Below are 16,160 nucleotides of genomic sequence, written 5' to 3' on the forward strand. Positions count from 1 at the left end.
TTTCAATGGCTCTGCCTAACAGCAACTGGTTTAACCAGATCAGGAATCCTGTTTGACTAAAGTAAAACAGTAAAAAAAAAAAAAAAAAAGCAAAGATGAAGAGAGTAAACAAGTACTTGGGACCCAGGAACAAGGTTTTAAAATACTTGTTTTTATAGAACCAGGAAAGTCAGAGAGTGTGTGTGAACACTCGTGTAAACACACACACACACACACACACACACACACACACACACACACACACACACACACAGTCATCCCTGCTTTCCCTGGGGGTATTCCTCAAGATTTAATAGTCCTTTGAAGGGCAGGATTGAAAGTGGTTTTGGGGGTGGGGGGTTCCCAGAAAGGCTGGGAATTTCTGAGCTCCCTCCCTGTTTTCCCAAACCTTGGTGGGCCAGGGTGGAGAAGCCTGCTCCTGGCCTGTCCTCTCTGGCTGGCCTCCTGACCCAGACAGTTCCCTCCTCAAGGGAGCACAGGGCCAAACCTAGGTCGCGCCGCCCCCAGCCTCGGGGCTGTCTGCCAAGAGTTCGAGGCCACCCCAATCCGGATATGATGAAAGGGCGCCACAGAGAGAGAAGTGTTTGAAGAGTGTAGGAGTGGCAGCCCGAGGGTGAAAGAGACGCACAAGTGGATCCTAAAGTCCTTCCCGGAGAGGGACTGCCCGGAGGGAAGGGACAGAGTGCACGGAGTCAGAGCGGGCGGCTGCCACCGTCGCCGCCACTCTGGGAGACCGCTGGACCTGGTCAGACTGACCGGACGTGATGGGCCCGCGGCCCGAGCCTCGCTGACGGCCGGCGGTGGGAGGAAGGACTCGGAGCTGCCTGCAGGGTTGGGGTGATGCAGAGGTAGGTGGAGGTCCGGTAGGTCGCTCTGCTGCCAGGGTCCCCGCGCGTCCCCTCCCAGCGCGCGCGTCCCGCTCGCAGCGTTCCCCCCACGGCTGCTTTCAAATCCTAACTTCCCTGGGGTGGAGTTGGAGGAGGGACGCAGAGGGGGAGGGAATGGCCCGGCGCGGCGGCGTGCTGGACTCTAAAAACAGTTGATCTCGCTGTCCCATTTGCTTTTCCCGCCAGAGGCAGGCAGTTTCCTGCACCCAGCACCTAAGTAGCCGGGGTCGGTGCACCCCGCGGGGACGGCGCGGGCTCCGAGCGTGGCCCATGTCCGGCGCGGGTGAAGCCCTCCCTCCAGGGCCCGTGGGGCAGCAGTGCCCAGCCGAGGCGGGCGGTGGCCGGCTGGGCTCCCCAGCCCACGGTGAGTAACGAGTGCTCGCTAGTAGCGAGTTTCTGGGACGTGCTTGCACACTTACGGATGGGGCGGTGTTGGGGGTAGGGGGCTGCGAAGACCGGCTCCAACTTCGTAGTTGTGAACTTTCGCACATTTCATGTTACTTGAACAAGTCTGCCCTAGGATCCCTGCCCCTGATCAACAACCGGATAGGAGGGCGGGGTCCCTGGTCCCTCCGCTCCCTCTTCCTTGCAAGAAACAGAATGACTTCTACCTTCTGCCTAAGCACTTCTTGGCTTGACACTCGGGAGGAGTGTGAGGTCTCCACTTGTCTAGTTCTCTTAAGTTCTTGTGTTCTTTTCTCATTCAGGGCTGTCTGCTCTCTAAGCAAGCATGGGCTCTCCTCATCTTTCTGGTTCTTTTGGGGTACTCTGACTCCCAGGTTAAGCATCCAGGTTTCTGAGACCAGTTTCTTTTGGAATGGCTCCCGCATGTGTTTTCAATAACTTTTGTTTTGGAATAAACATGCGCCAAGAATGAATTAACTCTTTTGAGTTCTTCCAAAAGGAAAACAACATTTTTTAAATTTATTTTTATTTTTATTCTTTTGGTTCTGGGAAGCTTCCATAACCACATTTTAAAATTCTTTAAAGGTAATAGACTTCAGGTGCTCTTTGGTGGCAGAACCAGACTGTTCCATTTCTCTTACCCTTTCCAGTAAGGACATTTCAAATGGGGTTCTGACTGATATACACCGGATAACTTTCCAGGTCTCCAGAACTCTCGATTTTAAGCATGTCCAAAATCTTGTCTCCCAGTACCCCAATATATATTGCCAGAAGTTTCTTTCTTTTTTTAATGCAGAAAAAAAAAAAAAAAAAGGAAAAGAAGTTGCTGTTCTAGCCAGAGTAGATAAAGGCAGAAAACATCCAGGCTTAAATTGAAATGTTATGTTTATCATTTTGTTTTAGGAGAGTGACTCATTTCTTTTTCCTAAACAGAGAGAATTCAAGTGATTAGCTGTAGAAAGGCACAGAACTAGACCGGTAAACCCATGTTTTCTCAGAAGCAGCCCGTCTTACACACACTGTATTGTCAACACTGTCATTTCCCTCTCATTAGCCATGCCTGCCACAGCCATGGCCACTCGTTGATAGGCGCTCTACACTCCCACGTGAGCCATTAATCACTGCTGCTAAACAATGCTTACGCCAAAAACCAACAGCAAACACTCCAGGTAAAACGATTTGATTGTGAGGTAGTCAATATGCACAAAATTCAATGTTAACGCTATGGATGGTGCAATTCTCCAGGGAGAACTTGCCATGACACCTAGTATACCTGTGCAGTACAAAGCCACTTGGTGTCACGTGATCTGAGTACAAGAAGCAGGACATCCAAAAGGGCCTGAGGTTAAATGCTAACTGTATACACTATGTGTATCTCTATGGAAAAAAAAAATCAATGTCTTCCTCAAATAGTCCTACCTTCTTACCCTGCCACTGGTTATTCCTTGTCCTTTCTGAAAAACAAAACTAGTGTCTGAGCATCGTAGGACATTAGTGTTCAGTGAATCAAAGTTTAGTTTTAAAATTCTGCACACTAAATATAGTAAAGAAAATATAATTCTTTAGGGGTATTTGCAGAAGATGTTTTGTGAAAGGAAAAAGAGAATATGAGACATGTCTTCTGCAGAGTTAAATATACTTATTATATGTTCACGGTGGTCACATGTGTAATACCATTATACATATGTGTAATACCACAGTATGTTACCGTGGACCATTCACTATGTTAACCCAAGGTACAATTCTTAAAAATTGGAAGCAACTTTAGGTATTTTCTTTTTTTAAAAAAATCTTGTTTGAACCCCCTAATCAAATCTTGGAATCAGTTCTACAACCGTTAAGGTGTGTGGGGCAATGTCAATGTCACAGAGTAGCCCACTGGGTTGTTCAGCACTGAGGTGGAAAGGTTTTCTTTACTGAGAGGACAGCCTGGAAACGTGTACCTTTCTGCTGTGCTTCTGTGATCTTTTCTATTGCTTTGAAAGCATTATAGATAGTAGGACTCTTTCTGGTGTGTTCTGACAGGTGTCACAGAGTATGGTGCTGACATTGGCAGGCAGGGTATTGGTGGGATTCAGGGTTCAGGAGAGGAAGCGGGCCAGGAGATAACACTACTAAGTTCTAGATAAGTTCTGTTGTGTCGATCTATATCTTCGGGTGTCCAAAGGGCTTCGGGAAATCTACATGGGTCTGTGTTTCATCATTTTATAGTAAGTAATTGAGTGGTTTTTTTTTTTTCCTCTGTGGCAGAGAACCAACCACACCTGGAGGTTGGATATGACCTCTGGGGCTCTGATTTGTTGTTTCTGTTTTTGCAAACAGAAAGCAAATGCGGTTTAAAATGATTTTCCTGTTTATAACCAACTTTTGAAATATTGAGTTCCGTTCTCATGCAAAATTCCTGTGGCAATGCCTTGTTAGGTGAATGGCCATCTGGGCCACGATTGTTCTCGTGGTAAGAAAATGGGTTTGTAGATATGACTCCTCTCCTTGCCATTTCCTTTGCTTTTGGATGAAGCATTTGAATGCTCTTTCTGCTATCACGCAGTACTGTCACTGAAAAGGCCTTTGAATTAACTGCTACGCTCGTCAGTTTGTGATTTATACGTAGCAGAATCTTTAGAAATAATTTATTCCATTTGGTTATTTTTTATAGGAGGGGAAGGACCCCCCAATGAATTTAAGGGGTTTGCTCAATACGGCGATTGCCCCACAAACAAGAAAGCAGGTGCAGCACAAATTGTAAGATGTACGCCATAGTGATCAATGTGGCTGCAGGAGTGAGTCAGTACAACCTTGTCACATGGGGAGATGCACTGAAGTTAATAGGCTTTGGATAGCATAAAGCACTGGAGCCTGTTTCCGCCCCAGCCCCAGCCCCCACCCCGGTGCACTTGCCAAGATGTAGACTGTTGGGCTCAGTGCTGGTGTATACTTTAATGTGATAATGTGTGATTTAATGTACTCTTGTCTCTGGGGAGAGTCCTCTGAGACTATTAGGCGGACTTTTCATAGCAGGATGCAAAATGCCAGTGAAGTTAATTAAAAATAATCTAAAATAGAAGCGAGGGAGAGGCTCTTCAAGTTGAAACTGCTTAAGAGGAGCTCCGACTTAGAAGCTTAGCTGAGTTGTCAGGAGTTTATAGAGCTAATCAGATTTCCTTTTGGGGAAGCCTGTTTGTTTCAATTTATATAATGCAAGCTTTACGTATCTGAATTTCTCTACTCCTATCATGCTGTTTTTATCTCTTTTAAAGATGGCGTTTCCCAAAATTTACTGTCTTTGGACAGCTTCTGTAATTGGTTCTCAACTAGGGATGATTTTGGGCCCAGGAAGATTTTTTACTACATCTGGAGGCATGTTAGGTGGTCCCAAGATGGCAGGGTATGTTGGCATCATTTGGTGAGCAGAGGCAGGGGTAACTGCTCAGCATCCTCCAGGGCACACTGTAGCACAGTCCCAAAATAACTGGTCTGGCCCAAAGTCAGTACCACTTAGACAGAAAAACCTTCTGCCTGTATTTCTTGGGCACCAACAGGAATTTATCTTTACTCAGGTGCATAATAAGATTCTCTAGGTAGAAAATCAGAGAATTTGCATCTGTACAAGTTCCTGCTGCTCCTTGATTCTGTTTGAGGTGTATTAATTTAGAGCCTTTATCCACAAAAATACCCATTTTATTGATGTTTAAGTAGAGAATACTCCTTTCTTTTTGTGCTGGGAGGGGTAGAAGGGAGTGAGAGTGCAATAGAGTATCTTCAAAAAGCTATAAAAGCAAGTCTAAATTTAAATGTCATTAGTCCATGAAAACTCTCTACTGATGTCCCCCCCCAAATTTTGGTTTTATATTTCGGTTCAATCTCAGAGTACTTCTGAGCTTCGAAATTATATAGTCTAAAATGAAGTATGTCTTAAACAGCATACAAGAGATAGAAGAGGAAAATGAAGGCATACCACAGTGAAGAGGGTTTGAACGTTGCCTTTGCCACCTCAGTAGAGATTCTTGTCCTGCATCCCTTTATAAGCTTCTTGAAGATAACTACTCTGTAGCATGACACAGGGACAGCTCTCTCCTCTCACATGAGTCCTGGTCATTTGTATGTTGGACTCTTGGAGACTGGATTATAGTTTTCCCTAGAAATATTAATAAATTATATTTAGTTCCTTAAATAAATCTCAAAATTGTTGCAAATACATTTTATTGAAACTTTCATATTTTTAATGATAAATCCCAGACAACTATTACAACTCTGGCAGCCACAGACAAGTAACAAAGAATAAAAGTGAATTCAGTAGAAGGTGTCTTAAAACAATTCTCACATATTTATGCCTGAGGAATGACAGAGTTGGGAAAATAGATGGAGTCGTTAGGATTTAAAGGGGATGTGGGGACATTTTTAGGCACATTGAAAGCCAAAGTCCTATAATGTTCATGCTATAAGATTAGCTCCATTAGGGCAAGGCTTGTCAGGACTGTATTGTTTCTTCCTTTGCTAAGAGTTAAATGAGTCAAGGAATGCAAACTGGAAGATTTTAGTTACAAAGGGACAGAAGGCAAGGGAAGGAAAGCAGGAAGGAAAGCAGGAAGGAGTAAGTTAAAACTCATCTGTCCTATGCATTGATTTGAGTATTTGGAGGGTTTAAGTTGCCTGAATTGAATGGTAAGAAAAATCTGTTTTGTGGTTTAGTCTGGTATGACCTGGACAGACTAGCATGTTAAATACATTTACATACATGTATATGTATACAGACAGACAGACAGACAGACAGACAGACAGACACACACACACACACACACACACACACACACAATTATGTACCATAATAAAGGCACAAAGAAAGTTCAATGACAGAAATCAGAAGACACCAATCTTGTCTAGTTGGGGATTTGGCAAAGTCTTCAGGAAGATTTAATGTGACATAGACTAGGAAGCATGGTGTTAGGACTCCTTGCTGAGACCGTAGAAAACATGACTCACTCAGGAGGTTAGATTACAGAAGGTTGGGTACTCCAGACAGATAATTGAGTGGGCTTCATGAAAGAGCAGAAAATGACAGTGGAAACAATAAAGACTGGGTAAAGTCTGGGTCAGAAGGCTCTGTTCTGTTGAGGAACATGTACATTCTTTTATTGTTGGCATTAGTGAGCCTTTGAAGGTTCTTTAGAAGGGGAAAGTAGAAGACATAATTTGTGTTTAGAAAGAGAAGCCTGAAGACAGGTCAAAGGATGATTTTGGAGTAGGACAAGGAGCAGAATTGGAAATTGTCTTAGAGGGTTCCTGCAGTAGTGTGGAAAAGGGTAGAAGATCCAGGACAGCATCATTGTAGGGGACACTGAGGGAATAAATTTAAGAACAGCAGTCCAGATAGGATAACCTTTGCTTTTCTTTGAGGGCCCCTTAATATTTACTAATCTTTGATTCTTTTGAGATCAAGTGTATTTTCACACATGCTGATTAATTAAATGGGCATTATTACATAAAATATATAATATGGAAGCTATTTCAAGGTAGTAATTTAAGGCCACCTATAGATTTACCCTGCCACTAGCATGGTAACATGTAGGAGCCTTGAAGTCTTGTTTTGAAAATGTTGTGTTCAGGAAGCTTCACATTAGTCATAGTCAACAATAAATAGCCAAGACTTTGTAACTAGGCTTTGTAACTGGTGGAGGTGACTGTCACTGTCAGGGAGGTAGAGTCAGGGAGGGGATGAAATCTTGAGGGAAAGGCTGTACCTTGAGTAGAAGTAATAAAATAATATAGAAGAGGAATATATAATAGTTCTCCAGAAGTATTGAATATTCAGTGATATTTAATGGTTCCAGGAGGCAAGAATTGTCATTTGTAAAGATCAAAGGATGTGCATAGAAAGCTTCTCCCAGAATAGTTTGTTGAGAATTCTCACTGTATTGGGAAGAAAGCTCAGGACAGGGGCATCAAAATATAACATGGGTCAGTTTGGGTGTCTGTGTGGGGCCAAGCCCTTGTACACAAAGAGTCAATTTCTAGAAAGGGTTTAGAGAGTTGGGATAGTTTTCCCCTTGAAATGGTGTGGGAGAAAAGGATTAAACTATAATCTGGAGAAAATTAGATAAAAAGGGACTATTGAAGGCTCAGATCTTCCCCCTAAAGTAGATGCTGGTATTTGTAAAGAGCAAAGGAGGTTAGGATGAGTCAAGACATTTGAGATTTGTGGGAAATGGTGAAAGAGGAACATATTCAAGGGGGAATCAAACTGATGCAAACTGATGCTACTCAGAGAGGCTGAGGGCTTAGCTAAGAATGAGTGGCATGAATTCTGCTGGACAGGGATCAGCATGGCTGACTGCCTTTCTCAGAAGGGATCATGTGGGAGCTTGGGAATAGAAGCAGAGAGAATGGATTGCGGTATTGGCATAGGATTGGGAATTGGCAGGCTCTCAGAAGCAATGGAGAAAGAGGGACAAAGGACAAATATTGCACAGATGTGGTGTGAGTGCCTTTGTCACTCTTTCACTCATTGGTCATCACTTCAGGTTGGTAGAGGGGGGCAGGAGGAGGAGGAGGAGAAGGAAGATAGTGAAGGAAAGCTTCTCAGCTAGCAAACACTGGCACAGGCAGTTGAAGACTCCAGCAGAGGGCTGCTTTGTTTGGTTGGTCAGCCTTCAAGGACTTGATATATATGATCCAGTGACCTTTACAGAGCTGTGAGGGAAGCTGTGGAATTTTGGGGCGTGTTAGGACTTTTCCTGTTTCTTTCAACCTTATTTCCTGGATCTGGTTGAGATGATTTCATGGAAAGACAGCCAAATAACAGTGCATTTTACCAGTATTATATTTTTATAGTAATAAAAGGGTGGGGGAAAATAAGGAAACATAAATTGACATAGTCTACAGTTATGCCATTTGAAAGTGGAAAATTGTTTAGAACAACAAACAACTGGGGAAAAATTCCATCTAATGGCATGAGATAATGTAGATATTCTCTCGGGTGAAGCCGAGGCTAAAGCCAGTGATTTCTGTTTCTATCTCTAGGTGTTTGTGTTCTGCTTTTGTTAAAAGATAGCTGTGTACATTGCCTCATTCTAGACTTTGGGATTACTTTAATGTTGGTGATTCCCTGGAGGCAGACTGAAGAGATTGTAGCCCTTCTATTTCAGGGAGAGGTTGTATATATGAACCAGTATTTTAGATCTGTCTCCCTCCTTTTTTCCTTCTTTCCTCCCTCTCCCTTCCTGCTCTGTACCTCGTGTGAGTAACAGTAGCTTTTCCAGAAAGGATTTCAAAGTCCACCTCTTTTTTTCACCTTAGCATACATAGCCAGGAGGAGTAAACCTCTTTACTCTTAAACTACTGAAGTAGGAGTTCTAGTTTATAATTCTAATTCTGATCACTCAAAACTCCGGTAAGCAGGAACTTAACTATTTTAACCCGAAAATGTTAATTTTGCTTGTGGTTTCTACTTGCAGCCTACTTCTGTTTTCAGATTCACGCCCACATGATTCGTATGAAGATGATTCACATACATGTGCCTTTTGGCTCAGTCTTTTTGTAGTCTCCGGAATGAAGCTGGAAATGAGTTTCATGCTAGCACTACATTTTAGTATTGACATTTGAAAGGGGAAACCCTGTTCCCAAGTGTTCGGTGTACCTGCTATATACATGGTCGCTTGAAGATTAAGAATGCTTATGTGCATAGCTCTACCCATAAGGCATTTAGCCATATGCAAATTGGTGAGGCAGAGTGTGAGGTCTGCTAAAGGGAATTGCCATCTTCGTTTACATAGCACTGGAGATTACAACAAGAATATGTGACAGATTAGGTGAAGCCTGTTGTCACTCGGGTGGTTGGGGTCTAATTCTGGAGCTTCTCAGATTGTGTAGCGACTGAGAGAGACTCTCAGGATGATGATGAGAGCTTGGTTTTGTTGGGCTTGTGTTGCTGATGACACCAGTTGAAGAATGTCTGACACGGATTTTAGGCTTCATTTCTTTACCCGTTTAGTTTGGTTTGAATTTGTGTAGAGCTCACAGTCAAAATGAGGTTAACTTGTGGTAGAGCAGGTTTCAAACTCTGAAGGCAGGTGGCAGAGTGATCAGGAGTTACCTCTGCCTTTTCTACCCAAACCATAGTTTTCCTCTTTCCTTTCACGATGGAGCGGCTTCTGACCGTTAGAGCCTTTACACATATAAACCTTCTGTCTTGTTTTACCCAAGTTACAATCAGAATCCTTAGTTATTTTTTCCTGAAAGGTTTCATATCACTTCTTAGTAATAAGCAAAATAAATGATCAGGCAGGAGAAACCAGTATAGGAGCTGACAGCATTAGGTATGATGTTAGATAATTCTCCAGTCTTGGCCAAAGTGCAATGGGGAAAGCAGGTCTTTTCATTTGTTTGTTTAGCAAACAAGTGTTTAACATAATTTTCACACAAAACATATGGAAACAAATAGTCTAATCTGGGAACAGAAAGTACAGTTTCTGTGTAATTCTTGATCTACGGAGCACTGTGCTGAGGTTTTCTGAGGAAAGTACTTCTCCTTGGAAAGTAAAGAGACAGAAGGCGACCTGGCAGCGCATGGAGATTTGTAAGCAGGTAGGCAGGAATGGTAACCGATTAATGTTTAAGACACAAGGAAAACTGGAAAATAAAAGTTGCTGGTGATTCTGTTCTTACCATTGCCCCAGATTCAAACTTCAGTGGGGAAATAGGCAGGAAGAGTTGAAGACGAGGGATTTGGGAAGTCACTGCCTTTCCGTTGCTAAGGATGGTAGGCCTATCAGAATATCTAAGATAAGGGACCTGTACAATGTCAGCCTGTAGCTGCTGAATGGGTGAAAGGTAAAGAGATGATGGAGATTGCAGACTTACATAAAAGCCTACTGACCCATTGACTTCCATCATCAAATGTGGCATCCCAGAGGTAGGGCTGAGAGTGTCCCAAAGGTGAGTTAGGGAATTATTCGAGAGGCTTGGGGTTTAGGTGTTTCTGATAACAAGCAGAGGCTCTACCTCTTGACTTTAAATCGAATCTCTATCAATCATTTGGTAGTGTAAGAAATCAATATCAATATAGTTTTAATTCATACACCACCTTTTTATTTGTGTCCTTCCCACCACTTGTAATGGCCTGCTCTGTCTTCTCTTACTTATTTACTTCAAAGTCAGAATCTTGAGCTTTGAAACGCTGTTACAGATTAAAGAACCCCTTTGGCTCATTGTTGAGCTCCAGAGCCCTTCATTCTTGTAAAAGTGCCAAATAAGGGTTCAGTGCTTGGCTAGAGAGCCAGAAAAGGAATTTGGTCCTGATCAAATCTCTCAGAGCTAACAGAAAAGTGTTTAAAACTGAGACCACGAAAAGAGGGATTCTAAAGTACATTATACGCATGAACAAAACGTCACAACTAATCGCACTGTGTAGTATAATCACCATGCACTAATAATTTTAAAAGGAGGAATAAAGAAAAGAAAGGTGAGCTTGACAAGATTAAAGATTAGCGTATCATTGTGTTGACACAGGGGAAGATGGCAGAGTTTTAGTTCATCCTACATGGTCTTCATAGAGTGATAAATAAGGGAGCTACTGTGGACACCGTACCTGGATTTCAGCATCTAGTTACACAGAATGTTTTCCCAATATTCTGTCTTTTAGGTAAGGTTAAGTAAGACCACTGTGTCTATAAGGACAACTAGACTGCAAATCCAGAGAATGAATTGAGGTAGTTATCATAGGGGAGAGAGAACATGGAACATTTTAAAAAATACAGTGGTCACATAAGGCAAGGGTAAAATGTATATACACTTGTTTGCTTGTCAACTTTGTGAACAGCAAACTAAAGCAAATCAATCATAATGAAGCAGGAGAGGAAGTTCACTAGGCATGGAGGAGGTCTTTGGATAAAAGTGATTTGCGGCTGTATTTCTGCTTTAGCCAGTTCCTTTCTCCTGAAGGATCAGTGTCTGTGCCTTTTGTCAGTTCTTGGGGGATGGTAGGTATTGGACGTTGTAGTCTGGGTTGGTGTCATGAGTAATTCTGGAGACTTCTAAGACAAGACTGCTACATTCCATGAACCTCTGAATGTTTGGCTATAATGTGAGTGTTCCCAGTTGAGAAAACATTGCTAAGCTTGAGTGAGAATTCCATGCCTCAGGTCCGAAGACTTAAAAGAACGTTCACCAGATTAGGAGCCTAAAGGTACTAGAGATTAAAATGTTAGAGGTAATACGTTCTCTTTCCATTACCAAATTTCTCTTTCTACTCCTCCTCCCTTGTTAAACATAGACAGAGTAGTATCCTTCTTTCCCTTTTGGACGTACTGAGACACATTTTAAACCACCAATGCATTCTATTTCTTTGTTTAATGTTCATATACAATCACATTTTTTCCATTTTGCATATGCATATTTTCCTTTGGTCACTTCAATACATAAGCTGGGTCACTTAAAGTTCTTTGTTTACCTTTTGTTTTGTTTCATCTTTTTTTTTTTCCATTTCGAATCCAACCAGACCTTAGACTTCTGAATTCCTTTCGAAGGAACGCATTTCAAATCTTGATGGAATGTTTCACCCGTTTTCAAAATACAGATAAAGATGAAATAACTGAATTGGCTTAAGCATTCAGTTCAATCCATAAACACTCATAGTTTATCTGTGATTACCTGTTTGTTTGTTTTTTTTTCCTGTTTATAAAATCCTGGAAGTTTCTCTACGTGCCTGTGTGTTAATGTGATACGGCGCTTATTTAAATGATCATACAGCTTTTGGGATAAGGAGATTGTAATGCACTGGGAGGAATGGACAGAGAAGGTCGGATTTGCATTGCTCTGTAAAGGTCGTTAGGATTCAGGGTTGTTATTGTTTTGTTTTGTTTCCCTTTGGATCAGTGAAGAAGTGAAATTCCAGGCCCCAGGTCTTCCTGAGAACTGTCTTAACTTTGTTTTCTTGTTTTAAAGGTTATATTTGCAGAATTTCCACATTGTTCTGAGCCTCTGGGAAAAGATAGTCACAGAGTTTTTCTTAGGGATTTTTGCCTCAGATTTCTTAGGATGTTGTCAACTAGAATACAATGGTCTGGATATTGAATAGATAGCTAAAATGAGGTTGTAGGAGACAAGTTTTATAGAGAGCATAGGGATGGATAGAGGTTTGCAAAGGGTGATAATATAGATATTTTGGAAACTCTATCTGTTATAGATGACTGGGTACTTAATTGAAGTATATGAGGCATAACTTGTAAAAGACCCCTAAACTTAAGCACAGTGATCTGTATTTTCTTTTCTTTGAAAATATAAGTTCATTGAACAGTGGCTAAAGTTTAGGAGGGCTTGTAAAGATAGTTTCGAAGCTCTACCATTGTTTATACATCCTCTAAGTAAGCAAATACCACATAGCTAACAAGAGGAAAACATATTTGGTGTTTGCTTTGTGAGTTGAACCTTGTCTACTTCAGGAGAACATTTGAGAGGACATGGTAATAGTACGTTAAAAAAAGGGAAAACATATTGAAACAGAATACTAGAAAAGGCTGAGGAACGCCCAGACTCTGTGGCCACAGACTGCTAAGTCAGATGCAGGCATTCAAATTTGTTCATGGATTTGACTTGAGAGTATTCTCCTTCTCTTGGAACTGCCTTGTTCACAATGGAAAACAGAAACAAAAATCCAAAAAACAAAACCCCACAACTTCTCATAGGATAGTACTTTTCCTTAGTCAATCTACAGACATGTAGCTTGTGTGGTATTTCAGGAAGGGATTACAAAGTGGTTATTAAGCTCAACAGCTTCCCCATGATATTTTTATAGCAGGACTTTGAAAGATGGTTATGTAAAAGAACAGTAATAGTCACTGAGAATGATCAATTACTGTAAGAAGACACTGCTTTCTAGGTATGAACTCATGTCCATTTACTATGATATGACCTATGTCCTCTGTACATTATTGTTCTCATTTTTATAGATGGCACTTTAAAGATAGGAAGAATCTTAACAAAGAATAATTTTTATATGATTCGCATAATTAGTAGTGGTCCCATTGATGTGACAAACTGTGCTCCTAAGTATTCTGTAGTGCAGAGTACAAATTGGGGATATTATGTCTGTCCTAGGGATCTTAAAGGTAATCTTTGTTTATTGACAGGGAAGGATGCACACATCTAGGATTTAAAATGACAGCAGCGTTAGCTTTACTACTTAGAAGGCTGTGAATTTTCAGAATTTTATAGTGTCTCAAAGTTTAATCAAACATCCTTGTCCAATAACGTTGCTCACTGTGCTAACAGTTCTAGCTCACTGTGAAGCAACAGTCTGTATTGTTTTGTTACAATGCTTTGTCAGAAACATTCAGTAATTAGGGCTGGAGAGATGGGTCAGTGGGTAAAGTGTTTGCTGTACAAACATGAGGGCCGGAGTTCAGATGCTCAGCAGGTCCATTAAAGCTAGGCACGCGAACAAACTTTTCCCAGCACTTTCAGGGATCGACACAGGAGAATCCTTGGCATCCACCGCATCCAAAATGGAAAACTTCAGGCTCGGTGAGAGAACCTGTGTCAAACAAACAAACAACAAACAGTGGAGGAATAATGTAGAAAACGTGTCAGCTTTTCATCTTCACATACACAAACATGGGTGAGCACACACACACACACACAGACATTCAAGTACACACGTGCATATAACAAACACACACATACACACAACCATCAACTATTAAAATGATATATTTGTTTATGTATAAACTGGTGGGGCCATTCCTGTTAATAGTCTGAGTACTTGCCTAATAGAAGGATTGAGTTCACTAGCTTTTGTCTACAAGAGAGAGGACTATAGATATAGACTACCTGATGACCCATGCATGGTCAAAACAAAGAGCACCTAACTGACGTGCCAAACTAAGAGCAGGCCATGTTCCTGTGCGGTGTCATTCCATTCAGTTTGAGAGAAGGGCTGTCTGAGCAATGAGTTTTCTCTGCTGAAATCAGCTGGGCCACAAGATTCTCCCCACCATCCCCACCACTATCATCCTGTTTTCACTTCGACATCTGACTCTGAGACACCATGTTCTCTCATCTATAAAACTGTACTGATGTCTTCTTCCTATTTTTATCACTGACCCTTGTGAAGATCAACTAAATATTACATATTAAAGTCTTTTGGAAATTTCCACGACAGTGCTCTAATTGTGAAAATTTATTAACTTTTCCTCTCAACAAAGTAAAGCATTTGTATCTTTCTCTTTAAAAAAAAATTACCAAACAACTACATACCAAATAAATGTGGTTATATGGCATACATGAATTTTATGTAAGTTATTCAATTTGTTTAATGTTTTTAGATTTTTCTTGCTTGTTATTAACTTTTCTTTCTTATTCTGAATCAATTATTTGATTTCCCCAAGTATCTGAGATAAGTAAGTAACATTATCAAGGTTTGAAATTTGGATAATGCCAGCTAGGTAAAATAGTATAGAATTTTCACTGAGATAGAAATTGTATGTACTTGAAATCTATTCTCCTTCAGCAGAAACAACCAAGATTATTGGTGAAGATTTCCTCTCACTATTCATGCTGAACCTGGATAGTGTTAGTCATTTTGGAAGAGGAAATATTGTATTTATATTGATCATTTAGAACTTTTATTTTTTTCTACCCCTTTGACTTTTCTTTAACATAATCCATGCCTATTACTCTCTCTAAGAATGAACTCAAGTCCTATGCCTACAGAGTTTTTTTCTATGATTTCTCCGGTTCTGAACATCCTATTGTGTCTATGGGAACTTGGATTCTATTGTTTACCCTTGTGCAGAGTCACTTACAGTGTCTGAGGGTGAGATGGCCTTGGCAGCCTAACATCTCTGTTTTTCCATGTAGAGGAGGAGGAAGAGCCTAGGGCCTTGCCCTGCTCACACAGCTGTGAGCCTTGGAGCCAGAAGGCTGACCCTGGACCGCTTCCACTGCCTTCTGTTTTGTTGGGGCTTGATTGTTTCATATGAGTGTGTTTGGTCTCCCTGGCTGAGAGATTTGTTTGTAAGACATGGTCTCCTTGCTTATCTACAAATTGTTTTCCACTTCTTTGTGTAGAGGAGGCACACCGGAAAGCTTGGCACACCCACAAGTATACCCCAATGACCCTGTGGTAATTTTCAATTTTTCATATCTATAATATATTTATTTTACCCCAATATTGGTAGAACAGGTTAGTCTTATAAATTGTTCCAATTTTGTACTTTCATAGTTGTTCTGATAATAAACTACAATTACATATAGATGTGTTCATTAGATGATTAGGTAAACTTTCATTTTCTGATTCCTTGGAATTCTGTGTTTAGGAGGTGAATAGTAAGATATGGATCTTACTACCTATCCAGCTTGGCCACGTTTCTTTACTGACATCACTCGCTCTTCCATTCACCAAAGCCAACTGCACTAGATCCTCTAAGGTTAGGGTCTGTGCATCTGAATGTGGCTAGAGTTCTCTGCATGGTTCTGCCTTATTGGCAAAACCAAGAAGCATGGCTGAGAATAATCCACCACACAGAGGAAAGAACCAGAATAGTTTGGTCCATAGTGATATCTTATGTTAGGGGAATCACTTGGTATTGGGGGGTCTCCATCCTAGGCCTAGGTGTAACTGATTTGCAACTACAAATTTTCATATATCCAGAATGCAGTGGATTGAATCCTTGGCTTTCCAATGCACATGTGACATTGCAGGCCTATGTTGATAACGATCATCTGTTATTAAACATGGTACCGTGCCTCCATTGATAATCATCATAAATATCTAATTTCTAACTCCTCTGAAGAAGGACGCCACTATTTGAAACTTTTGCCCAGGTTGATTTTGTTTAGTTGTTGTCCTTCAAGGTTGTTCATCAGTGAAATCCC

At 41.2% G+C, this 16,160-nt stretch overlaps 1 protein-coding gene across 5 annotated transcripts in view; it reads left to right on the plus strand.

Annotated features, from left to right (window-relative positions):
- The first annotated feature begins 373 nt into the window (after window positions 1-373).
- Window positions 374-16,160, plus strand: part of Mdfic (MyoD family inhibitor domain containing) — a 79,857-nt gene continuing 64,070 nt past the window's right edge. The window contains exons 1-2 of one of the 5 annotated variants that reach the window (XM_039107770.2): window positions 374-848; window positions 1,074-1,251. In XM_039107770.2, coding sequence (XP_038963698.1) covers window positions 1,158-1,251 — 94 coding nt within the window. In that variant the 5' untranslated portion in view covers window positions 374-848; window positions 1,074-1,157. The remainder of the gene's footprint in view (window positions 849-1,073; window positions 1,252-16,160) is intronic. The other 4 variants (XM_006236103.5, XM_039107769.2, XM_006236102.5 and 1 more) reach the window with 4 other exon arrangements.

The sequence above is a fragment of the Rattus norvegicus genome, chromosome 4 (genome assembly GCF_036323735.1).
Source record: "Rattus norvegicus strain BN/NHsdMcwi chromosome 4, GRCr8, whole genome shotgun sequence".
Lineage (NCBI taxonomy): Eukaryota > Metazoa > Chordata > Mammalia > Rodentia > Muridae > Rattus > Rattus norvegicus.